Source organism: Stegostoma tigrinum, chromosome 15, assembly GCF_030684315.1.
Source record: "Stegostoma tigrinum isolate sSteTig4 chromosome 15, sSteTig4.hap1, whole genome shotgun sequence".
In the NCBI taxonomy this organism is placed as follows: domain Eukaryota; kingdom Metazoa; phylum Chordata; class Chondrichthyes; order Orectolobiformes; family Stegostomatidae; genus Stegostoma; species Stegostoma tigrinum.
Window position 1 is genome coordinate 41,030,381 of NC_081368.1, and position 27,936 is coordinate 41,058,316.

At 39.8% G+C, this 27,936-nt stretch overlaps 1 protein-coding gene across 1 annotated transcript; it reads left to right on the forward strand.

Moving 5' to 3' along the window:
* LOC125458984 (ADP-ribosylation factor-like protein 6) lies at positions 1-27,936 on the forward strand. Its single transcript, XM_048544855.1, has 7 exons — positions 1-123; positions 5,713-5,774; positions 6,166-6,234; positions 17,305-17,399; positions 18,086-18,215; positions 21,971-22,026; positions 27,836-27,936. The coding sequence occupies exons 1-7, from the start codon at positions 1-3 to the stop codon at positions 27,934-27,936; spliced, it is 636 nt and encodes a 211-aa protein (XP_048400812.1).

The following is a 27,936-nucleotide window of genomic DNA, read 5'->3' on the forward strand; positions in this document are numbered from 1 at the left end:
ATGGGGTTTTTGGATAAATTGGCTTTTTGCCTAAGACTGAAGCGCAGGGACGTGAATATCCTTTGTTTGGGGCTGGACAATAGCGGGAAGAGTACAATCATCAACTGCCTGAAACCTACCAGTGTGAGTACGGAAGACAACACCCACTAATCTACTCATTACTATGAACAAATCCTGTACAGTACCTGCCCATTAAAAGTGGATACTTTATCGTGCAGCGTGTATAATTACAACATTTTTTGCATAACTAGCATTCAAATGACTTTGATGCAATCTGCTATTATGCACGTTACAATAAAATTTCCGCAATCTTCTTTATCTGACAATTCCAAAACTCTTCAGTTTAATGTCTAACAGACTGCACAGCTTCAGTTCGGAAAGAAGAACCTGATCATCCATGTATTCAGCCTTTGCGCATTTCTTCAAAACAAGCCAGCCTCGGAACGTGTCTGGTGCTGCAATAGAAACGTCAACATTCCCACTGTCCATGTTTGCATCAAACCAGCTGCACAGCAGTAGTGAAAGCAAAAGCTGTGGCGACTCCACTATCTGTACCCACACCCTTTTGGTGTCACAGTTCTTCACATGCTTTTTTCTGTGATGTTTAGGCCATTGTATAATTTCCTTCCTTTCCAGTGATAATCCAGTTTTCAGAACCTTTTGCATTGTTGGGAAGGAACCCTTTCAGTTTCCCCAGCTGTCTACTCAGATAAAGGGTTGTCAGGTTCCCACAGAAGCTAGCAACTCTGTAGTGTGAGAGAAATACAATCAATAGAGTGAAGTCTTACGGATGGTGAGGGCCTGTTGTATGGAGTTACTGACATTATCAGGTCCAACCTTTGAGAGACAAGGCCAATCAGCAGCTTCAAGGTGAGCTAGCTTTCTTTGTGTCCCACGTCCCATTCACAGACCTCAGACAAGTTGGCTGAGTGCAAAACATGCAAATACATGCTCATCTCTGGGGAAAAGTTTGCTCAGAAGATAACAAAGTGTAGAGCTGGATGAACGCAGCTGGCCAAGCAGCAGCTTAGGAGCACAAAAGCTGGCGTTTCGGGCCTAGAACCTCCCTCAGCTTTTGTGCTCCTAAGATGCTGCTTTTCTGATCGAGGGTCTCGGCCCGAAACACCAGCTTTTGTGCTCCTAAGATGCTGCTTATGTTCATCCAGGCCTGCTGTGTTCATCCAGGTCGGATGCCGGATTCTCCAGCATCTGCAGTTCCTGTTATCTCTTTAAGAAACAATAGCTGTTTCTTGACTCCTGATGACAAAGCAGATAATATTGCCAGTGCTTTCTTTGTTAGAAGGTTCCCCAATTGTTTTAAGTAAATATGATTCTCCCTGTGAAAGTGTAAAGCAAAGCAGAATGAAATAGTCAAGTCTGCAGGGCTCCATCAATTACATTTGTTGATTTTACAACAAATATGAACAAATACAAAATAATGAGGAGGTTTATATTAGTGGGAAATCTGGATTTTTAGTTACTTCTGTCTTGTTACAGGCATTTACTTCTCTTTGTATTTGTTTCCACTTTGGGTCTGTTCTGTTCACCAGTATTCTGCTTTTCCCAGCTTTCTATTCACCTCATCCTTTAGGCTGCTTATGAATTTTTGGTTAACCTCTACACTCTTATAGATTCCTACAGTGTGGAAGCAGGCCATTTGGCCCATCGAGTTCACACCAACCCTCCAAAGAGCATCCCACCCAGACCCACCTCTTACCCTATCTCTACATTTCCCACCCTAGACAACATGGGCAATTTGGCATAGCCAATTCACCTAACCTGGACTGCAGGAAGAAACTGGAGCACCTGGAGGAAAACCACTCAGACAGGGGGAGAACATGCAAACTCCACACAGACAGACACCCAAGGCTAGAATTGAACCCAGTCACTGGCGCTGTGAGGCAGCAGTGCTAACTACTGAGCTGCCATGCTACCTTGGATTTGGGTTATAGGCTATTACTTGGGGAGTTTAAAATAAACACTGTACAATTTTCAGTGAACATCTCCATTCCTGATCTTCTTACGGGAGTAAGGTCATTGATGAAATAGCTGAACTCAGGACAGGACACAATCCTGAGGAACTCCCACAGAGAAGTGACTTAACTAGAACAACCACAACGATTTTCCTTTGTAACAGGTATAACTTTAACCGGCAGTCTTCCCCTTCATTACCCTTATCTCTAGTTTTGCACAGTCTCCTTGTTGCAGAAAAATGGAGTTGACCTACAGATCGATCATATTCTGATTGGATGGTGAAGCAAACTGAAAAGACAGAATGGTTCATCTCTTCCCCTATTTCTCATGACATTCAGAATCCAATTAAGGAGGCTGCTGTCTTTTTCGACCAAAAGACAGTCAATTTGGTTATTCCTGTTTTCTGCAAGCGAGAGTTCCGGACAACTGATGGTCAGTTGTGTAATGAAGGTGATGGTGCACAAGGCTTAAGAATTATGTGTTGGGGGTGTTCCAGCATTGAAGAAAGTTACAGAAACAAGCATAGCCTCAGAATAAAGGCCTGATTATTTTGGAATGAAATAAGAAACATTTTTTTCACCTAGACCCGTAAACAATTGGAATTTCCTACCTACAGGGCTATGGATGGTCAGTCATTGACCAAGATCAAAATTGAAATTGATTGATTTTTGGACCTTAATGGCAAGTAGTGATAATGAAGGGAAAGAGAAGTTTGATGAACAAATGTATTAAGTGGTGGAATAGGCTTCAGGGACTGCATGATGTACTCCAGATGCAATTTCATGTATCCTTAAAGTAGACGTTGAGGGTCTAAGAATACATCACTAGGATCCTTTGGAAATAATTAGTGCTTTGCTCCTTCTTCAGGTGTCGGTGAGAGGTGTGGTATCAGACACAGAATTTATAAGTAAAAGATCAAAGGGTCACTGCACTGATGAGGATGTATTAAACAAACCTAAGATGCTGTTAAAACCTTCTAACTGATTAAAGATTTAATTGATTAATATGTACATGTAAATTCCCAAATTCCTTTCAAATCGCTATCTTGAGAGAACTAAAGGTTTTATCACTGTCATGAAGAGGTGACATTTTAGGTCAGCCAACGCATGTTACATGTGAGGCTTTGTTCAGAGATAACACGGTGTAGAGCTGGATGAACACAGCAGGCCAAGCAGCATCAGAGGAGCAGGAATGCTGACGTTTTGGGTCAAGATCCTTCTTCAGAGATGGGGGAGGGGAAGGGGCTTCTGAAATAAATAGGGAGAGAGAGGGAGAGGTGGTAGAGGGAGAGGAAATTGACAGGTTAAAGAGGTGGGGTTGAAACCAGTGAAGATGAATGTAGGTGGGGAGGTGGGGTTGAAACCAGTGAAGGTGAATGTAGGTGGGGAGTTAGGGAGGGATAGGTCGATCCAGGGAGGACAGACAGGTCAAGGAGGCGGGATGAGGTTAGTAGGCAGGGGATGGGGTGGGGCTTGAGGTCGGAGGAATGTTTAGGGAGGCAGGGACTAGCTGGGCTGGTTTTGGGATGCGGTAGGAAGAGGGGAGATTTTGAAGCTTGTGAAATCCACAGTGATACCCTTGGGCTGCAGGGTTACCAAGCGAAATATGAGATGCTGTTCCTGCAGCTTTCGGGTGGCGTCACTGTGTCAATGCAGGATGCCCAGGGTGGACATGTCATCCAAGGGGTGGGAGGGGGAGTTGAAATGGTTTGTGACTGGGAGGTGTAGTTGTTTGTTGCAAACTGAGTGTAGGTGTTCCACAAAGTGGTCCCCAAGCCTCTGCTTGGTTTCCCCAATGTAGAGGAGGCAACAATAGGAACCCCCATCTACTAAATACAAATTCACTCAATAGGTATATGTCTGTGTTTGTATGTGTGTGAGAGAGAGAGAGTGTGTATGTGCGTATGTGTGAGTGGGCGGAAGAGAGAGAGTGATAACACACAATAGTCTGAAGCTAATTTGTAACCTTAGTTACACAAAAATACAAATTAGGAGCAGGATTAGGCCATCTGGCTCCTCAAGCCAGCACCATTATTCAATAAGATTATGCTGATCTCTCACATTCCACATTCCCATCTGTATCTAATTACCTTTAATTTCCTTGCCTAACAAAAATACATCTCTGCCTTAAAAATATTCACAGCCCCATTTGCACCACCTTCTGAGGCAGAGTTCTAAAGTTGTATAACCTTCTTGAGAGAAAAGAAATCTCATCATCGCTGACCTAAAAGGTTGATTCCCAATTTTACAACGTTGCCCCCTAGTCCTAGATTTACCCATAAGAGGAAACATTGTTTTCACAACCACTTGATCAAGATGAATCTTATATACTTTAGTGAAGTCCTGTCTCACCCTTATACGCTCCAGTAGAAACAAGCCAAGTCTGTCCAATCTTTCTTCAGAAGGCAACCTGCTTATTCCAGATATCAAGACAATAAAGTGTGAAGCTGGATGAACACAGCAGGCCAAGCAGCATCTCAGGAGCACAAAAGCTGACATTTCGGGCCTAGACCATTCATCAGCTCTGATGAAGGGTCTAGGCCCGAAACGTCAGCTTTTGTGCTCCTGAGATGCTGCTTGGCCTGCTGTGTTCATCCAGCTTCACACTTTATTATCTTGGATTCTCCAGCATCTGCAGTTCCCATTATCTCTATTCCAGATATCAATCTGGTAGACCTACACTGAACTGCATCAACATATTTTACATTCTTCCATAAATAAGGAGACTAAAATTGTACACAGTATTCAAGATGTGGTCTCACCAATGCCTTTCATTACTGAAGTGTAACATTGTGACTTTCATCATCAATTCCCTTTGGAATAAAAGTTAGCATGTAAACACCTGGATTCCTCTGCACTGTAACATTTTGTAATTGTTCTTTTCTTTAATTTATCCTACCAAAACAATCCATTTCAATTTTTCCCTATTATATACCATTGTCAGATTTTTTCCAATGCGGTATGTTGAATTGAATTAGGTTTATTGTTGCATGTACTCAAATGAGCACAATGAATAGTTTAAAAGTTGCCACTTACAGTGCCAAAGGTACAAAGATACCATTTCTTTGTAGGTACCGTACCGATACTCGTTACAGATAAGTTGGTTGTCACCAACACGTGGTGCCATTTTACACAGAGTACCTAAGGTACAGTCCTTAGTTATAGAATAGAGAAAAAAAGGATACATTACCGCTGTACACAGTATCACCCTAAGTCAGAAAAACAAGAAGCAAGTTAAAAAGACAAAGATTACAGTCTTTCAGCAGACCAGCACATGGCCCTCCAGGTGGTTTGCACCTGGCCTCTGGTATCCCCATGTTGGGTTGTTGGTCACTGGCGTCCCTACTCAGGGCGACCAACTGGAGTGGATAAGTTCCGGCTGGAGCATCCTATTCCATCGTCATCTTACATCGAATCTAGTTTCCTTTGGAAAGGCAAAACTGCAGGTTTCCAGGAAAGATGAATACAGATGAATCAAGAGAAAATGATCAGAAATAAAAACCAAAGCTGATTTTTCTCCTTTCCCAAAAGCAAATCCATACTTCAGGCAGAGAGGATGTGTACTGATTGAGAAATAAATCTGGTTTAAATTTCAGGGAATTATTGACTGTCATAATGTAATTTTGGTGTCTATTAAGTGGCTTTGTGATATCTGAAATGAAAAAGACTGGACAGTTAAATCAAGTCTCCATACAGTAATTGTTTGGAATTGATCTCAACCTTCCCCTTTATTCTTCAGGCACAGGCCAAGGACCTATTCCCAACAACTGGATTTAGTGTGGAGAAATTCTCTACATCTAGGTATAGTAATTAATACATATGTAAATTGTTCTCTTTCTTTTCCACTTTCCTAACCACTTTTCTTTTTGTTGTCCATACAGCTTTAAGAATGAAGTGTTTCCTTTCTGGACTTTTTTAAGTGTTGAGTTTTGATGGTTTTGCCAAAGCCTTGCGCAGTCAAGACTTGCCAAATCTATTTTAGTTAGTTTAATTACGTGGCAGCCAGATAATTCAGGCTTAAGCCCAAAAGATAAAATAACAATATACTAAAGACAGCACAGACTTTTGTTTTATCTCTGTACTAGCATTTGCTGTCTGCTCACCCTGACACGTCTAGATGGAGAAGAAGAAAACAGGCATTCACTGACATACAGTAATCATGTTTTTTTTAAATTACTTTGTATAATTTCAGGTTTTCTTTCACTGTGTTTGATATGTCTGGCCAGGGAAGATACCGAAACTTGTGGGAAAAATACTATGAGTAAGTGAGATGATAGCTTTTATTTTCTATGTAAAATACATGAGTTAAACTTTGTGTTTGCACATTATCTGTGAATTGTTCATTTGATGCATTTGCTCTGATTTGTAAATATCATTGTACATATTCTTGAGTGTGAAGTAATGAGTTACAATAAAAACAGGATACTGACTGGAGAAATTAATTGCAATCATGGCAAACAAAAATAAACATAAATAAAGAGAGGCATATGCTGGAAGTGATGCTTGGTGTGGGAGAAATAGGGAAAATTTTGGTATGAATGCTCTGTGGAAGAAGAATGAAACAGAATGATAGCATGAACGGAGACAATGGGGAAGTGTTACAAATTAGGACTGCTGTGGATACATTCTTGAGCTCAGTTAACCTAGTTACTTGCTTGAGTTGTATAGAGTAAGATCAGAAGAATTTGGAGCAGGAGTAGACTATTCTGTCCCTCAAGTCTGCTCCATCATTCAGTACAGTCAGGTTTGATCTTCTTCATCAATTTCACATTCTTGCTCACTTTCCATAGACCTTGATTCTTCGATAGATTAATAATCTCAGTTCTGCATGTGTTCAAAAATGACGCTCAACAGGGATCCATGAGGGTAGACAATTCCAAAGCTTCATAATGCTCTGTGAAGAACAGCATATGAATATACAAAGTCAGAGCAGAAGTAAGCCATTTAGCCCTTGGGTCTTTTCAGCCCTTCAATAACATCATGGTTTATCTGATTGCAGCTTGAACTACACTTTCCTGCCTACCCCGATATCTTTTCACTCCCATATTCATCAAAGGAACTAAATGATGTGGGCACTGCTGAGAAATTTGAAAAATATGGAAATTTGGGTAAGGTGGCCAGTGAAGAACTTCTCAATATCAGGAGAAAAATCCCTTTTTGTAATTTTGGTGTCAATTAAATGGCTTTGTGGTACCTGAACTGTAAAAGAATGCACAGTTAACCGAAATGTTGAATAGTGAGATAAAATTCTCCTCCTGTATGGTGACAGGCCTGTTTGTATGTGTTAGCATGCATTAATTAGCATCTCATTCTTGCTTAATGGCACTTCATTAAGATTCATAGTCTCATTTTTCCACCTGCCAGAGAGAAACTGAATTGAACATGAAAGTCAGAGTGGGTACTTGGTGACTCCAACTTTCTGCTTGTTCCTCTGGTCCTCCATCTCAGACACCAGGTACCAACATCTTAGGGTATGTTCCATGGGCAGTGACTACATACATACCCCAAGCATCAGCCTCACCACACCCTCAAGTCACACCTCCAGTCCACTCAGAAGATTGTTCTGCACTTCTGTGTTGCACCTGGGAGCACATTTAACACGTTCCCTTGCAATGCTGCTGCCAGGACACCTTGCATATAGGGACAAGTACTAATCTTATGGATATGACCAGGCAGCATCTCAGGGGATCTCATTTGCTTTCTTAGTGCTTACTAATTTTGTAGCTGCCTGGATGCTTCCAGCTTGATGGTCTGCCTTGCCTCTTTGCAGTTTTCCCTGTCAACTAAAGCTTAAATGATTAGAGCGCTTCTGCCTTCCCTTGGCGTTTGGCACAGACACAAGCCAGAGAGCTTGTAATAGTCACCAGCAGTGAGAAAATAAGGGGATAGACAATGTTGTTGTACTGCACCATGCTATGTCAATCTCACACTTGAACCACGTACCAGCAGAAAGACAGCAAATATACTGCATGTACATCAACCTCAGTTAAGTCAAGGAAAATATGTTTCTTTCGGAGGGTGGTGGGGTGGGGGGGAATCCCAGTGCAATAAGTCAACAGCAGCCTCTGATATCAGTTCATTTGCTTGGGCAAGTTAGTCAGTTGCTTCAAGAATTCTGTTTGTGAAGGACTACCATCTACTTTTGCTACTCGCCATTTTATAACATACTAACATCTATGGTGGGGAAGTTGTTGCAGTCTATAATCAATGATAGTGTTACTGAACACTTTGAAAATTTTCAGTTGGTCAGGGAGAACCTCTGAATTTTTGTGAAGAGATGACTAAGATAGTGGGCAGGGGAATGTCTATGTATGTTGCTTATATGTATTCAGAGGCATTTGATAAAATCCCACATAAGAGACTGTTAACTAAGATAGAAGCCCACAGAACTGAGGGAAAATTACTAACATGGCTGAGAAGTTGGATGAGTGTCAGGCGACAGAAAGTAGGAATAACAGATAGATACTTAAACTGGTAGAATATGACCAGTAGTGTCCCACAAGAATCTGTGTTAAGGCCTCAATTATTCACATTATGTATTAACAACTTGGATAATTGCACAGAAAGTCATATAACTAAATTTGATGATGACAGAATGTTAGGTGGTTTTATTGACAGTGCAAATGATAGCACTGAATTACAAAGGGATATTGATAGACAAATTGAACAAGCAAAAAAATGGCAGATGGAGTTCAATGTACACAAGTAAGAGGTTTTCTATTTTTACCAAAAAAACAGCATGGATCAGAGTACTTTCTAGATGATATTAAGTTAAATACAGGTAACAGCCAAAGAGACTTGGGGGCTAAAATGCATATGTCTTGAAATGTCACAAACAGGTACACAGTCAGAGTCATACAGCACAGAAACAGACCTTGCGGTTCAACTAGTCCATCCCGAACATAATCCGAAACTAAACTAGTCCCACCTGCCTGCACTTGGCTCATATCCCTCTAAACACTTCCTATTCATGAACTTATCTAACTATACCCACTTACACCACTTCATCATAAAGTGCATGCCATACACAAATCACTATGTAAAAGAATTAACCCTCATGTCTTTTCTAAATCTTTCTCATGTCACTTAAAAAGAAGTCCCCTTGTCTTAAAATCCCCCACAGTAGAGAAAAGGTACCTACCATTTAACTTAATTGATATCCTACATGATTTTATAAACCTCTGTTAGGTCACCCTGGATCCCCTATGCTCCAGTGAAAAAAAATCCCAGCTTATCCAACCACTCCTTATAACTCAAAACCCTCCATTCCTGGCATCATTCTGGTAAATCTCTTCTGAACTGTCTCCAGCTTAATAATATCCTTCCTGTAGCACGGTGACCAGAACTGGACACAGCATTTCTGAAGAGGCCTCACCAACATCTTGTAGAACCTCAACATAACATTGCAACTCCTATACTTAATGGTCTGAGCAACGAAGGCAAGCATGCTAAATGCCTTCTTAGCCACACTATCTACATGTGATGCAAACTTCAAAAAATGATGTAACTGAACCCCTAGGTGTCTCTGTTCTACAATACTACTGGAGGCCCTACTTTAACTGAATTAGTCCTGCCCTTGTTTGTGTTACCAAAATGCAATATTTCATATTTATCCAAATCAATTTCCATTTGGCACTCTTCTGCCAATTGACTCAACTGATCAAGATCTTTGTAGCTGCAGGAAATAAGGAAGAAAGCTAATGGAATTGATATCTTGAGGACTGAAGTACGAGGATGTGAAAGTTTGCCTGTAGTTATACAAAACCCTGGTTTGACCCCGCTTGGTGTACTATGATCAAATCTAGATATCACATCTTAAGATAGATATGTTGGCCTTGCAAGGAGTACATGGTAGATTTACAGGAATGATACCTGTACTTTAGGAGTTATGAGGAAAGATTATAAAAAATTGGCCTATGTTCTCTAGAATTTAAAAGGTTAAGAGGCGATCTGATTGAAGTCTTGAAGATATATTAACAGGAAAAAAACAGGGTAGATGAAGATAAACTATTTCTACCAGTTGGGGATTCTAGTTGGCTCATAGTCTGAGAATTATAGCCAGACCATTCAGGAGGGATATAAGGAAGCTATTCCATATACAAAGGGCGGTAGATGTTTAGAACTATCTTCCATAAACTGCAGTGGATGCTGGATCAGTTGTTAATTTTAAATCTGAGGTAGATCAATTTTTGTTAAACAAAGATATTAAGGGTACAAAGGTATAAAGAGTTAGGCCATGGATCAGCCATGATCTCATTGAATGGAGAAACAGGCTTGAGGGGCTGAATGGCCTACTCCTGTGCCTATTTATACTTGCAGAAGCAATCACAATAAGTTTCTATTTTTCTGGCTAATTCACTGTTCTCCCTTTTTGTCAATTTATTAATCATTTTGCTGTAAAACACTGTGAATTCTCAGGCCTGCTTCTATTATTTATAAGCCTCTTTCACACCAGAGGATATAAACTTTCTTTTGGTTGCTCACAGAAAATGGGTGCCACAGGCTCGGTCCACATTTATTGCCTATTCTGAATTGTCCTACATTTAACAAGGGGGTCAGCACATCATCGAACAGAATGAAAATAATCATAATGAATACTCAGCATGGTTTTTTATATAGAAAATCTTCCTTGACTGGCTTTATTACATTTTATGCAGATCTAATAGGGAGTCAAGACAATTGTAATGCAGTGGATACAATTTATGTGGATTTTCAAAAAGCCTTTGATAAGATGCCCCAGTAATAAAGTCAGAGAATGTGGAATTGGGAACATGATGCTACCTGTCTTTTTAAATGTACCACCTCACTTGACAGGCTACAGATATACTGGACTGGATTTTGGCCACGATGGTATGGCTCTCCATTGTGAAGAAAATGGTAGAAGAGTCTGAAATTGCAGGCAGTGAATACATGCCTTACCATTTTCATGTGTATGTTAATTTGGGACAGGTTCAAATTTGTGCATATGTGGTTTTACAGTGCCAGCTGATGAATTAAATGGCCAGCTGCCACCCAGATTGGATTTTGGTGTTCTGGGAATTTCATACCTTAAGTGTGAATGGACCTGAAAAGAACAGTTGTGAAATTTATGCATTTCCTTGTATACACAGGGACACTTTGCAGAGGTAAGGCATACTTTTTGTACATGATCCTGAGACAATATTGTTGGAGTTAAGACACCCTTTGAATGAATTAAGGTGCCTTTTGAAGTGTTTTAAAGTTGGCATGAATTTGCACAAAAGAGACATAAACCACAGCGAGGATTTAACAAGCAAGCTCATTGGAACTGTCAACAGACCTGCAAAAACGAACATAAAGGTAATTCGTGAAGGATGTCACAAGTCTCTGTCAAAATCAAATGCCAAAGAAGCCTGATTCTGCCCTTTAAATCTTTGAAAAAAAGGTTTGGACAGTTAAAAAGTGAATCTTGCTTGTTATTTCACTCTACCTGCTGATATAGGATGGATGCTGTATGAATGATTTCACAATAACAGCGGGGGGGGGGGGGGGGGTGTGATGGCCTAGTGGAATTATTGCTGGACTGTTAGTCCAGAGACCCAAGTAATGTTCTGGGAATCCAGGTTCAAATCCCACAGTAGATGGTGGAATTTGAATTCAATAAAAAAATCTGGAATTGAGAATCTAATGATGACCATGAATCCACTGTCAATTATTGGAAAAACCCATTTGGTTCACTAATGCCCTTGAGGGAAGGAAACTGCTATCCTTACCTGGTCTGGCCTACATGTGATTCCGGACCCACAGCAATGTGGTTGACACTGAACTGCCCTTTGGGAAATTAGGGATAGGTAACAAATGCTGCCTGGCCGGTGGCACCCTCATCCTGTGAATGAAGAAAATAAACAATCATAAGAACACAGGAATAGTTGAGGGCCATTTGTTGTTTTGAACCTGCTCCACCATTCAATAAAAATAATGATTGATCAGCTTGTAACCTAAATCCATATTCCACTCTGTCACTGATCAGCATTTTCCATTCAGCTGCTCTGAGGTTTCATGCACAGTGATTGAGGTACCGACACCGTTTATAGCATTGTGGTTCCAGAAGTTGCGACTGTGCAAGCACTTTGGACATCTATCTAGACAAAAACAAAAGTGATGGGACCACTGCCCCGTTAACCTTTTGCACCTTTGCTCACTAAGAAACTGTTTTAATAAAGGACATATCAGAGTGTAGCACAGGAACAGGCCCTTCAGTACCCACAATTTATGTGCTGATCATGGTGCCATTCTAAACTAATCCCATCTGTCTGCACATAATCTGTATCTCTGTAGTCCCTACTTGCTCACATATTTGTCTAAATACCTCTAAAACACTGCTGTCATCTTTCAAAGAATCATCTTTGGATCTAAATCATGAACTCTTTCTTTCTCCACAGATGCTGCCAGACCTTTTGAGTTTCACCAGCATCTGTTATTTTTGTTTCAGATTTCCAGCGCCTGCAGAACTTCACTTTTAGAAGAACTATCCATCTCTAAAATATACTTAAAAGTTCAGCTTCCACTATCTTTTCGGAAAATAATTCCAAACACATTCAAATTGATGGGGAAACAAAAACCTCATATCTTTTTTAAATGGACAATCCCTTATTTTAAGCAATGACCCCTCATTCTATATTCTCCCATAACACGAAATACCACATCCACATCTGTCACATGAAGACTCCTCAAAATCTTACTTGCTTAATCAAATTGTCTCTTACTCCATAAATACCAGAGTATATACACATAGCATGCCCAAAATTTCCTCAAAAGCCCACTCCAGGTAATAGTTTCGTAATAGTCTCTGAAATGCTTCCAATATTTTTTACATTCTTCCTTAAATAAGGTGATCTTTACTGAAATAATTCCATGAAGGTCGGTACCTCGCCACCAAGTCACCCCTTATTTAGACAAGCATTGGACATGACACTGACACAGCTAGCTCTGAGCTGGCTCCTACAGCGAGCAGCACCTCTGACACTCCTGTTTATATCTGTCAGCCAGGACTCCCTGATTGGACTAGATTAACAGTCCCAATCAGGGAACTCTGGCTGACCTCATTACAACGACTATAAATTGGGTCATTTCTCCGAGCCTAAAAGAATGACAGTTGGGGGAGGGGCAAGTGTAATCAGCTAAGATTCACATTTCTTATCATTGCCTCCAAATTCTTGTTGGAATGCATCTAGAACAGAGTTAGATTTTATTGTACAGCCCCATAATTGAATAGCCTATCAATGCTCACAATCTAGGTTTATGCATGAAAAACGGACACAGGGACATCTTCCTGCAGAAATCTGTTGGAAAGGAAGTTCACAAATCATTGGCAAGGCAATTCAAAAATCTGGTTAAAAACTCAGATTCCTATCTCAAACATACAGTTATGTGCTATTCAGTTTCTAAATATTGTCACAAATATCTAGTTCATAATATACACGTTTTAGAATATAACTGTGTTAGGGATGAAAGTTTTAACAGGATAATAGGGACGTCTAGTTGAGAAACTTAAACACAATTCTGATGTAAATGTAACTCAAACAAGCCTGGGTTTATCACACTTACAAGATAGCACAGCCTGTATTTATCCCACAAGATCATATTTGATGTGGAAAGACTTAAACAGTGATCTCTAAGCTAGTAATGGCTTAGGCATTCAACAGGAATATACAAGATTTATATGGGTTGTGAGTGAAATTGCTCTACTTGCACTATAGTGTTTTGTGACTCATTCACTAGGGCACCCAGATCTCTCTGTATCTCAAGAGTTATGCAATCTCTCACCATTTAGACAAATGTGCATATTTTTAATTCTTTCTCCAAAATAGACAATTGCACATTTTTCCACATTATATTTCATTTGCCAGATCTTTACCCACTCATTTCACCTTTCTTTCTGTAGCCTCGTATGTAATCTTCACAACTCACTTTCCTACCTATTTTTGTGTCATCAGCAAATGTAGCAAGTATACCTTCATGTCTTCATCCAAAGTCAAAAATCTGACTCAGCCTTGAATAAATTTATAGACCCAGCCATCAGAGAAGAGAATTATAGACTGTGATGACCCGAGAGAAAAAAAAGTCTCACCATCCCTGTATTAAATGGGAGATCTCAAACTCTTAAATCATGTTCCCTCGTTTCAGTGTATATCACAAGTGGAAAATTCCCACTGGTACCCACCCGATCTAGTCTCTTTTGTGTTTTGATAATATTATGTCTCACTTTGCTGAACTCCAAAGGATATAGGCTGAACCTGTTCAATGAACCTGTTGGAATGCATCTAGAACAGAATTAAATTTTATTGCAGTCTCATAATTGAATGGCCTGTTAATGCTCACAATCTAGGTTTAATCAGGAAAAATGGACAAAGGACATCTTCCTGCAGAAATCTGTCATAAAATAAAATAAAATAAGCCTTTGTTCCCATGAGGTGAATGAATCTTCTTTGAACTACTTCTGATGCAATTATATCCTTATTTAAATAAAGACACTAAAACTATACACAGTACTCCAGATGTGACTTTAGCATATACAGCTGCAATAAACTTACTGCAGTATTTAACTTTTTAAAAATTCCATTCCCCTTTCAATAAATGACAATATCCTATTTTCCTTCCAAATCACTTGCTGTACCCATATCCTAACTTTTGTGTGATAGACATTTCTGTACCACTGAGTCCTGCAAGCTTTTTCCATTTAAATAGAATACTTTACAATTCTTCCTGCTAAAATGGTCAGGTTCATATTTAACCACCAGGATCTGCCCAATTACTGCAGCTTACTTACCTGTTAACATCAGACTCTCTATCTCCTCTTGACAACTCATCTTAGAATCCCTACAGTGTAGAAGCAACCATTTGGCCCATCAAATAGACATTAACAATCCAAAGAGCATCCCACCCAGATCTATTTTGCTATGCTGTAGCCCTGCATTCCCCATGGCTAACCCACCCAGCCTGCACAATCCTAGACACAATGGGCAATTTAACATGACCAATCCACCTAATGTTCAAAGTTTTGAACTGTGGGAGGAAACCAGAGTATCCAGAGGAAACCCATGCACACTTGGCTAGAATGTGCAAACTCCCCACAGACAGTCATCCAAGACTGGAATCAAACCCAGGTCCCTGGAGCTGTGAGGCAGCAGAGCTAACCAATTAGCCATCATGCCACACACCTTCTTATCTTGCTTGGTGTCATCAACAAATTTAGCTGCTATACACGTAGCCCCATCATCTTAATCATTGAGATTATTGTAAATAATTGAAGACCTAACATTGATCTCTCTGGCACTCCACTTGCCAAAATTATCCATTTACCCATACTCTCTGCTTCTGTTAGCTAACCAATCCTTTATTTATGCTGACATTTTATCCCTTTTATCATGTGCTGTTATTTTATGATCCACTATAGCAATGGGAAGCCTCTCATGTCCATTTGATTGACAGTAACAAATTACAATATATGCTCTGAAATGGAACAATAGCTTCAAATTACTTATTATTAGTGATTGTACATTTGAATGAAATATCTGTTCTATGTAATTGAAGGATTATTGATCTAGTAAATGTGGGAGTTTTCATGAGTGAGAATTTTTTCACTGTAGTGAAATCTGTAATAGGCACTCAGACCATTATTTTACACAACATAAATTATGTCATTTTTGCATGGATCCTGCTCATTGTATATAATTGTGAATTAGCATGATGAGTTCAAAAGCAAAATGTGGTTGATGGGGTACATGAGTTAGCCCTAAATAAGACTATAAAGGGCCAAGAGGAGATGGGCAAAGGATTATATGCTGGCATAGGGGCTATAAAAGTCCAGGAGGAATTGAGATACCATTATTCAAGCTTACACTTAGTTTCATTGGAATAGTGCAGATTATTAAGAATGAAAACTCCTTAGTTGGCAGCTCCACAAAATTTATTTGATTCACAAAGCTACTGATATAGAAAAATATAGACATAAAAAAAGTAAGAGAGCTTCATCCAGGCCTTTGAGCCTATCTGCCATTCAATATAATCATGGCTGATCCTCTGTCTGAATCACCATTCCTTCACTGTTGCCATGTCAAAATCCTGGAATCTCTTCCCAAAGGGCATTGTGGGTCAACCTACAGCATGTGGACTGCAATGGTTCAAGAAGGCAACTCACCATCACCTTTTCAAGGAAAGCTAGAGTGTGTAGTGGAGCAATAAATGCTGGCCAGCCAGCAACACCCATGTCCTATGAGTGAATTTTTAAAAAATCCATTTTATCACTTTCTTCCTATGCCCCTTGATGCCTTTTTTAACATTTAAAAATTTAACTCTGTCTTTATTGACTGTATTCAGTGAATTGGCCTTCACAGCCTTCTGTGATAGAGAATTCCACAATTTCACTGCCCTTTGAGTGAAGACAGTTTTTCCCATTTCAGTCCTAAATGGTCTATCCTGTATCCTGAGACTATGTCCCATGATTGTAGACTCCCCAAACAGATAGAACATTCTCCCTGCGTTTAGTATATTCAACACTGTTAGAATTCTAAACTCTGGTGAATAAAAGCCCAATTGATCTCTTCTCATAAGACCATCCTGCCATCCCCAAAAACAGCCAAGTGAAACTCCGCTGCACACCCTCAATGTAAGATATATTCTTTTGAGGTAAGGTGGCCAAAACTACATGCAATACCCAGGTGTGGTCTCACCAAGGCCCTATCTAATTGCAGTAAGACATCCCTACTTTTGAACTCAAATCCTTTTGCAATGAATACCAATATATCATTTACCATCTTAATTGTTTGCTGCACCTTCCTGTCTTCATTGGCTGGTGTACAAGGATACCCAGATACCTTTGAACACCCACACTTCCCATTATATCACTACTTAAATAATATTTTACTTTGTTTTTCACACTGGTGTATAATTTTACATTTAGTCACCTTGTACTGCCTCTGTCAGGTATTGCCCACTCACAACTTGTCTAAACCTCCTTGAAGCCCTCTTACATCCTCCTAACAATTCACAGTCCCACCTAATTTTGTGTTGTTAGCAATCTGGGAAATATTGCAATTGGTTCCCTCATCCAAGTCATATCATATTTATCGTGAATAGCTGAGGCCCAAGTACTGATCCTTGTGGTACTCCATTAGTTACTGCCTGCCACTCAGAAAATAAGCCATTTACTCCTACCCTGTTTCCTGTCTGTCAACCAGTTCTCCAGCTGTGCCAACATATTACTGCCAACATTAGGGACATGTAGGTATCTGGCCTACATGAAGGATTTATTCTTTCTGAAAATTATCAAAATTCTTGTAAATAAATTTTTTTGACATTTGATTCATTGCAGGGATGCTGATGCCATTATTTTTGTCATTGACTGTGCAGACAAACAAAGATTTGTTGTGGCTAAACAAGAATTGGATGCTCTCCTCATTCATCCAGGTAACGTAGGACTCAACATCCGCAGTCTGGTTTCAGCAATGCAATGCACTCATTTAGGACAGATTTGAGTTTGGACAAAAATGCAGATTTCCATGTCAGATAATGTTGGTGCCTTTTAATATCATTTTGAATGTACTACTCTTTCTCCTCTGGCAAAAATCTTCAGATATGTTTTGCATACTCTGACTGATAGAAGGGTACTTGATTTTAATCAAATAGTCAGTTTGGCTACACTGCAACCCATTGTAGAAGATCTGCTGTGTTTTCCTTTATCATGACCTTTCTGTTGGACCTCTTGCTCCACCTCACATTGGAGCTAAATGGTCTGAAATCTGTACCCCTGTCTTACTTTATATTCCCTGCCAGGAAGTACACATATTGACATCAGGTGGAAAATAAACAATTTGAATGGTGATGTTCTCAATTGTTGAACAGCTTTAAGTTTCTTACTGTTTAGATTTGAATGTGATGAATAGCTAATTGAGCAAGTGATTAACAGGTTACTATGCTCTCATACTACCACACTGTTTTCCGTATGAGTGTTGTCAGATGAAAACAGATCATTTTAAAAGAAATATTGTGCTGATCTGGTATTTGAGAAATTGGATATTATAGCTCTGATTTTGGGCGCAGGCTTAAACTCCTTTTGCTCAGATACTAAATGAATATCATGTTTACATTTGCAGATATCTTGCAGAGACGAATCCCTATTCTCTTTTTCGCAAATAAAATGGACCTGAGTGATGCTTTGCCATCAGTTGCAGTGTCCCAGATGTTAGGGCTTAATAACATCAAAGACAAACCTTGGCATATATGGTAGGTTAATGGATCGTAGAAACATGTCATGTAGTTGGCCTTGGTAGATGTAATTAACATCAGCTTTTTACTGTTTTTTGCACTGATCTTCATTCAAAAAATTGTAGAGTTATTCCCAGTTTTAAGCCTGGTTTGGAAAAGTTTGGCTGACTTCTGCTGGGTGATGTCTGGACTAATATGGAGTTTTACAGCCTGGGAACAGACTCTTTGGGATTATGTTAAACAAAGACTGGTTGGACCAAACTAAACTAGTCCCACCTGCTGGCTCCTGGCCAACATCCCTCTAAACTGTTCCTATTCACGTATGTATCCAAATGTCTTGTAGCTGAGCCATATCCAGCATTTCCTCAGGACACTTATTCCACACTTAAACCACCTTGAGTGTAAAAAAAAATGCCCCTCATGTTTTTTCTGAAATCTCTCTCCTCTCACCCTAGTCTTGAAGTCCCCCATTCTAGCGAAAAAGACACTTACCATTAACCCTATCAATACCCTTCAAGATTTTATAAACTTCTATAAAGGTCACCTTTTAACCTCCTCTGCTCCTGTGAAAGAGGTCCCAGCCTTTCTTTCTAACTCAAACCTTTCATACCCAGCAACATCCTGGTAAATCTTTTCTGAACCCTCTCCAGCTTAATAATATCCTTCCTGTAACTGGGTGACCAGAACTGGACACAGTACTCCAGGAGAGGCCTCACCAACATGCCATACAATCTCAGCATGACTTCCCAACTCCTATACTCAAAAGGACTGAGCAAGGAAGGCAAGTGTGCTGAATGCCTTTTTAAACCACCCTGTCTGTATGTGATGCAAACCTCAAAGAATTATCTACCTCCTGTGGGTTCCTCTGTTCTAGAACACTAGCCTAGCCAAGGCCATGCTATTAATTGTATAAACTCCATTCCTGTTGGTTGTACCAAAATACAATACCTTGCATTTATCCACATTGAACTCCATTGGCCAGTTTTCCTTTGATTAAGATCCCTTTGTAATCTTAGAAAACCTTCACTGTCCACTATGCCATCAATGTTGGCATCTTCTGCAAACTTACTAATGGTGGTGTCTGTTTTCGCATTCAACAGACAATAGGTGCAGGAGTAGACCATCGGCCCTCGAGCCAGCACCACCATTCATTATGATCATGGCTGATCATCCACAATCAGTATCCTGTTCCTGCCTTTGCTTTTTCCCCATAACCCTCCATTCCACTATCTTTAAAGAGCTCTATCCATCTCTTTCTTGAAAGTATCCAGAGACTTGGCCACCACTGCCTTCTGGGGCAGAGCATTCCATACATCCACCACTCTCTGGGTGAAGAAGTTTCTCCTCAACTCTGTTCTAAAATGGACTATCCCTTATTTTTAAACTGTATCCTCTGGTTCTGGACTCACCCATCCCTTAAATAATCTTATACATATCAATCAGATCCCCTCTCATCCTTCTAAACTCAAGCATATACAAGCCCAGTCGCTCCAATCTTTCAACATATGATAGTCCCGCCATTCCAGGAATTGACCTCGTGAACCTACGCTGCACTCCCTCAATAGCAAGAATGTTCTTCCTCAAATTTGGAGACCAAAACTGCACACAATAGGTCACAAATCCATGCTGACTGTATTCAATCAGATCATTATCAAACAGGTTTTTAAAAAATCTCATTTATAGTAGATTTCAGCATTTTCCCCTAGTACAATGCAAGTCTAATAGATCTGTAGCTCTCTATTCTCTCATTCCCTTCCAGAAACTTGTCCCCTTGTGGTTAGTGCCTAATTGGTTCATGAAGTCTGCATATAGTTTGAAGTTACCTACAGTAACTGTGTTGATACTTATTACTTGATTAATACCAAGCCTCACAATACCACTACAATCTGGTGGTCTACAGATATTTCTAAACAATATCTACTGCTGTGCAGTTTCTTCTTTCCGCCCAAACAGACACTACTTATGATTTGAGATCATCCCTTAATTGTATTGGGGTTAGTGAGTTTAGAGAAGATGTGTAGCTCAGGTTGAGATTCTGGATGGGACTTTGGATGTGAGTTTGCTCACTGAGCTGGAAGGTTCGTTTTCAGATATTTCGTCACCATTCTAGGTAACATCAGTGAGCCTTGAGTGAAGCGCTGGTGTTATGGCCTGCTTTCTATTTATTTGTTTAGGTTTCCTTGGGTTGGTGATGTCATTTCCTGTTCTTTCTCTCTCCCCCCCAGAGGATGGTAGATGGGCTCCAAATCAACACGGTTGTTGGAGTTCTGTTTGGAATGCCGTGCTTTAGGAATTCTCATGCGTGTCTCTGTTTGGCCTGTCCTAATCAAAGTGGTGTCCTTCCTCATCTGTATGTAAGGATACGAGTGATAGTGGGTCATGTCTTTTCATGGCTAGTTCATTAGCTGCTGTTTTAGTGTGTTGGTAGGTTTGTGGGCTACTGTGATGCCAAGAAGCCCAAGTAGTCTGGCAGTCATTTCCGAAGGGTCTTTGATATAGGGGAGAGTAGTTATGGTTTCTGGGCACGTTTTCCCTGTTTGTTGCTGAGAAAAAGCAGTGGACTGTGTTCATTAGGTACCCAGACAGCATATTCAAAAAGAACAGGAAACAGCAGCTAATGAACCAAAAGACCCTATACAGACAACAAGCAAAACGAACATCTACAAAATACCTTGCAAGAACTATGACAAACACTACATTAGACAAACTGGCAGGAAGCTAGCCACCAGGATACATGAACATCAACTAGCCACAAAAAGACAATGATCCACTATCACTAGTATCCTTACATACAGATGAGGCAGGACACCACTGATTGGGACAACACATCCATCCTAGGACAAGGCAAAACAGAGACACGCACGAGAATTCCTAGAAGCATGGCATTCCAAACAGAACTCCCAACAAACATTGATTTGGAGCCCATCTACCATCCTGAGAAAAAAGGACAGGAAATGACATCACCAACCCAAGGAAACCTAAACAGATAAATAGAAAGTGGGACATAACACCAGTGCTTCACAAGAGGCTCACTGATGTTACCTAGAATGGTGATGAAACATCTGAAAACAAACTTTTCAGCTCAGGTGAGCAAACTCACATCCATGTATTAGGGTTACCCAAGTCAAGCTCCTTTTTCTCCCACCTCATCTGTTGTTATTCAAAATATTCTATTTTTAGGATTCAGTAACCAGTCTTCATATAGCCATGTTTTTGCGACAGCAATAAGATCATACCCATGTATCCCTATTTATGCCTTTCAATTGTCTACCTTGTTGTGACTGCCTTTCCTTTTACATTTTTGACATAATTCTGCTTTTGAAGTATACTTGATGCTCAGCTTTATTTCATGTGCTTTCCAGTCTTCAGAGCACACTTTCAACTTATTACCAGCTATACTGCCTTCCAATTTGGGTTCCCACAGACTTCCACCCTGAGATTATGGTGTGATCTGAACAAAGGTATTGCATGGTGATGGAATCTTCACCAAATGATTGAAGACTTGTGTAAAATATTACTTCTGCATTCAACTACAGAAATGTCAAACAAAATTAGTGCTGCAAATGACAATTGTAGTACGGCAGAGAGGAATGTTGATGTTCAGTTGCCATGAATATTTTCAAAATCAAAAACTTTTGTGAACATATTGAGAGTATAACAACTTATTTTTAAAATATGTTCTCCTTTCCCTCATTAGGCATGTGTGTCTCTTACAAATCAGGACAAGTGTTTGACAGCATTTTTCTCATTTTCATTCTAATGTCTTTCCTTAGTGCCTGCAGTGCTCTGAAAGGGGAAGGGCTAGAGGATGGAGTGGAGTGGCTACAAGGTAATATTTGAGATACCCTCTATTGATGAAATTCTTCATATTGTCTATTTTAATAATTTGTCTTTTGATAGTTGGCCAAACAATACAGCAATCTAGAAGACTGGTTTGAACTCAAAGTAGAAACTAGTGTGGCCTGATTGAATAATGTCTAAGTAGGTAGTATGGCAGCATTGCTCTTAAACTTCAGTTTTTCCTAATCAAGGTGAGTTTGATACAGTCACCAGCGCTACCACACTTCAGTTATCTTTACAAGGGTGAATATACTATTGAACAAATGAGCTGCTGAACAATGTACCATAGATATCGAGTTCTATTCTCAGTCATGTGTTTATAGAAAAATGCTGGACAGAGATGGAAAGCTTAACATTTCCAGAGGGACCAATAACTTTTAAAGCACAATTACTGAGAAATAATCTCTGGAAAGAACTGAATGACAAGATTTCATACTTGGACTTTATTGTAACAAACTAAAAATCAACATACTCAAACATTAACGTGCAAATAATACTGCATGAAATAAAACCCTAATTTCAATGAATAAAACAACCAAAATATACATTGTGAAGACATTTGTATAACATCACCCTTATGTCAGATATGCATCAGTACAGGAACAGTCTGCATTGTCACTTCCAGCTCAAGCAAAAATTCATGTTGCTCCATGTAGGTTCAAACTTCAGGTGACCTTCAACAATTGTTTCACTGAGCCAGAGTTTTCTCAGATATGACAGGCACCAACAAGGCACACCTCTGTATAATGTTACTGTTTTGTAATGCTTCTAAAGATAGTAATTATAAAGCCTGCTAAGGCAAGGAAACCATTTAGAAATATCTTACATGCTTTGTCTTTGTGGCTGAAAGAGAGCAAGATCATGTGGTAATACTTTCATTATCCTGTCAGAAGTTAAAATTAACCCTTTAACGTAGACCCTCCATTCCTTAAAATCTGTACTGTTCATTTAATCTTGTTTTAAAAATCCTGAAAACCCAACTCTTATCACCGTCCTACTTTGATGTTTTAAAAGTTCTTGCTGTTTTCCCACAGCACTAGTTCTTTTGTTTCTGCATCTTAGTGAAAGGCTGCAAAAATTGTTGAAACTCACCATCTCAGGGGGCCCTCTTCAAGCTTCTCTCTCCATTGCAATTACATCATCACATGGACATATCTCAGAGCTGAGGTTTAAATTAAATTGTTTTACTGAGTTAAACATAACTATCTTGTAAAATTCAGCATTCATGACAGAATTAATAATGGAAGGTCACCACAAGCTACACTTACACATCTAATGCAGAGTTGCATAAGCAAGTAGCTAATTTCCTAGTCATCTATTTCCTCCCCCCCCGCTCTCTATTTTCATGGAATATGGGCATCACTAGCCAGGTGAGAATTAATTGTCCTTCCCGACTGGTTTGCTAAGTCATTTCAGAGGGTAGTTAAGGGTCAGATGCAGGCCATGTCCAGACGAAAGGAAACCAAAGAGAACAAATAAGACAAAATGAAATTAGCAAAATTATGCTGGAAAATATTAGCCAGTAAAAATGCTATCACTTTAAAGTAGTTAATTTGTCTTGGGCATTTTTTTTTGAAGAGGGTCAGAAGAGCAGAGGTGCTGAATTGGCATTCTATTTCAGTCCATTTACTCCTGCCACTGAATGTAGTGGCAAATGTTTGCATGCTTAAGAGTCAATGTAGTGTATATGTATTGTAGTGTACTGAGTGTAAGATGAAGACTTTTAAAATAAAACCATCTTTGTGTATTGTTGGTTCTGTTTTTAAAGGGGGAAAGATTAAGTGATGTTGTCACTTTAAAAAGTTTGTCTTGGGGTATTTGTTTGAAGACTGGTTGCAAAAGCAGAGGTGTTCAACTGACTACTGGAGATGGCTGAAGTAAATAACTTAGAGAGGCCTTCAGCTTTGTAAAAAGGTTGCAACAATGGAAACAGCTTGAATGGAAGTGGCCAGTTCTCAACCAGGCTGTAGTTTTTTTTGCTTTAGCAGTCAGAAACTGTTTTGCGTCCCAGAAGAGTTGAAAGCGTCAGTGAATGATTCCTTGCTGCTACTTTCTCAAATCTGTTGATAGTTTCCTCTTGGATTGGAGAACTGCATGTAAGAAATCAGTGTCTGAATTTACCTTTTTTGCCAGTGTGTTTGTGGGATGTTACCATATTGGGACCGTTAATGAAAACCAGGTACGATCGATTATCCAGTTAGATTTTCATTGACGTTATTCTTTTGCTTGTATTTTAATTAGTGCTTAAGTAAATGGTGTTCTGCTGAATAGAATAGCTTGACCAGTTGCATCACATCAGGAACATGTTTCATATCAAAATCAAACAAAAACAAATTGTTGGAGAAACTCAGCAGGTCTGGTAACATCTGTTTTGAGAAAGCAAAGATAACCGAGTCTAGATGAGCTCTTTCAAGTCATTTATTGATTTCCCCCCCACCCCAGCAAATTCAAGTGGAAGATGAGACTACATTTCTTGCAGTGAATGATAAAATTAGCAGTTTTTCAGCTTAAAGTGCACGTCTGATGAACAACCTTTTCACTCTCAATCCAATGTACTTCAGTCTACAACGTAGCAAAACTACCTAGGTATTTTCCTCAGAAAGCAGGCAATGTAAACAAGTGAGCCTGCTCGTCCCATAACCATGTGGCATACTTTGGATATCCTCTAACAGAAATGCAAGTTATTTTACTTCAACATGAGTTTGATTCTATAACCCATAAATATTGTACATTCCTACTGAATGCCTAAGACATTTCTAGCTTAAGTCTTTCCACCAAATATGACGTTGCAACATAAGGCTGTGCTCTACCCTGTAAGTGTAACAAACCCAGGCTTGGAGTTGCATTTACATCAGAATTGTGTTTGTTTCTCAACTAGATGCCCCCATTTATCCAATTAAATCTTTTCCCCCAAGTTATTCCAAAGCAAATTATGGACTAAATACTTGCAACAATATTTAAAGAATAAATATCACAATTGGAATGTTTGAGTTACCAATCTGAATATTAAACAGATTCTTGAATTGCCCTCAGATGATTTGAGAAAGTTCTTTCATACAGGTTTCTGCAAGAAAGTGTTGTATCCATTTTTCACTAACCCTAGACCATTAGCATTAATAGGCCACCCAATTACAGGGCTGTGCAATAGCTTATAATTCTATTCTAGGTGCATTCCAATAAGAATTTGTAGGTAGAGACTAGAAATGTGATTCTTGGCTGATTACACTTACCCCTCCCTTAACTATCATTCTTTTAAGCTGGAGAGGTGAACCAGTTTGCAGAGATTGTAATGAGGTTACAAAGATGGACCTTGTAGAATGATTTCCCTGATTAGGACTGTTAATCTGGTCCAGTCAGAGAGCCCTGGTTGACAGAGACAAACAGGAACATCAGGGTTTCTGCTCACTCAGCTGGCTCAGGAAGCTGAATCAATCAGTGCCTAGGGCTCTCCATGTACAAGTAAATGGTGACTTGCTGTCAGGATACTAGCCTCTGGAGTTATTCCACAATTGATACTGCACAAGTGCCTTTCTTACCCTTCTGGCTGAGACAAATCTACAAACCAAATGTATGACTTCAAACCACAAAGAAAATATTCCTTTACAAAGAGTCTTAAAAGGCAAGGCAGAGAGGTTTGCAGGGGCATTGCTGTACAGAATTGAAATTTGACCAGAGGTCAGAATTAGAGGAATTCAGATATTTCAAAGTTGTGGGGCTGGGAAAGGTTAAGTATAGGGAGGGGCAAAGTCACATGGAAGTTTGACAACAAGAATGAAAATTTAAGAACTTTGTTGCTTGATTGGGAGTCAATTTAAGTCAGCAAATACATGTTAAAAAGGAAAGCTTTCCTTTCCACATTTGAAGCTTTTTAGTCCATGTGATGTAGGTACACCCACAGTACTGTTCAGAAGATACTTTGAGATTTGAAAAAATGAAAAATGGTGATTCAATAGTATGTCAGAATGTTTGGCTAGCAGTTTGTTAGGCTTGCAGAGCTATTTCAGTGGGCCTTCACTTAAAGAAGAAAGGGTTGAAAAATTTAGGGCTGTTCTCCTAGGAATAAGTGAGATGGCCGAATAGATGTCAAGATTAAAGTTGTTGATAGAATTAAATAGGGTCAAATTACTGAAAAGAATGAATCAATTTCTAGAGGTTATGAAAATCATTCACAATCACAAAAATCACTAGGCAGCACCTGGACGGATGAGAGAAATGTTTTAGCCGAGTTTTTGGTAACTGCATCACTGAGGCAACAAAGACTTCCAGAGATTTACAAATGTTTTATTGAAAGTCAGTTTAACAAACACCAATTTCCACATTATCTTTCAGGATCCTTTCCTTAAAAGGAAGCCAAGCCTCTACAGACAAAAAACCAGCTTTTTCTTCCTTAGATGAAGGAACCAAATAACAAATGCTGCTTGTCAGGGGTTCAGAACTCCTATCTTCCACTTTTTCCTAAACTGGGAAAGTATGAACCCAGATTTTTAATCAAAAACCCCACCAAAACACAGCTAATTAAAAACAAGTTACAATCAATGCCCACAGCATAACAGTAACAGAAGATAGAAAAAACAAGGGGTGAAACTGAATTGGAACAGTGTTGTGGGCGGGGGGGGGGGGGGGAAGAGATAATGTATATTAGCCATGTGGTACACATGGTCTCTGAAAATCTCATGTATACTGTTGGGCAGCACATGGTTCCTCTCCAAGTATAATGTCACTGTGGGAGATAGGTAGACACAGTCTGGAATTAGAGCTTCCTCTATGGGTCTACTGATAGGCCCTTCAGCCTGACCCAGAAGTAGGTCCACAAGGAGGTCCTCTAAGCTAGGTGTCCTGTAGTCGCTACAACTGGACAAGGGTGATATCAAAAACATTGATTGCTGCTTCTCTCCTGATGGTGCCTGGCCTGCTGTGTTCTTCCAGCTTCCTGTCTACCTTGGATTCCAGCATTTGCTTTTTTGTCACTAGTGTTCTGTGGACATGGTTTCAATTCCCATGTTGTCAATAGGAGGGAATCTGAATTCAAAATCTAGAACAAAGAACCCAGCTATTTCCTTTTCCATCCTGTGATATATTTATGCACCTCAATATTTTATTCTATACCACCAGATCACCCCTGTTTCTAATTAAACAAAAAATTCACATGCACTGCCCTAGCCATGGTAATAACAACACAAGCGATGACAGGTTGGGAGGGAAGGCACTAAATTAAAATTTAGGTGTAAGGTGAAAATAAGGCACTGCATCTCAAAGATAATGGGAACTACAGATGTTGGAGAATCCAAGGTAACAGTGTGTGGATTTTAGGAGCACAAAAGCTGACGTTTCGGGCCTTGATCCTTCATCGGAAAAGGGGGATGGGGAAGAGGGCTCTGAAATTAATAGGGAGAGAGGGGGATGCGGACTGAAGACGGATAGAAGATACATGGACAAGACAGTTGCAGTGGGAGAGAGATCCCCTGAGGTGGTGTAACTTCAGGTTGGGCATCCTCGGAAGAGGCTTCGCAGTGAGATTAAAATGATGATCAGAGATATTGGGAACTGCAGATGCTGGAGAATCTTCTCTACCCATCTTTGATCTGCATCCCCCTCTCTCCCTATTTATTTCAGAGCCCTCTCCCCTTCCCCCATTTGTGAAGGGTCTAGGCCCGAAACATCAGCTTTTGTGCTCCTCAGATGCTGCTTGGCCTGCTGTGTTCATCCAGCTCTACACACTGCATCTCAAAGCTTTGTGTCTTAATGGACACAGCATGGTTCCTCTTTTGGAGGACACCCAGGTGCAAACATGGATACAGACAAGGTGCAGGCAGTCAGGAACTGTGACTCACCCAACTCTTCAATATTTGTCCTTTGGGCTTCACTTGTTTTCAATTTCAGAGCTGTGTTTTACTCTTAA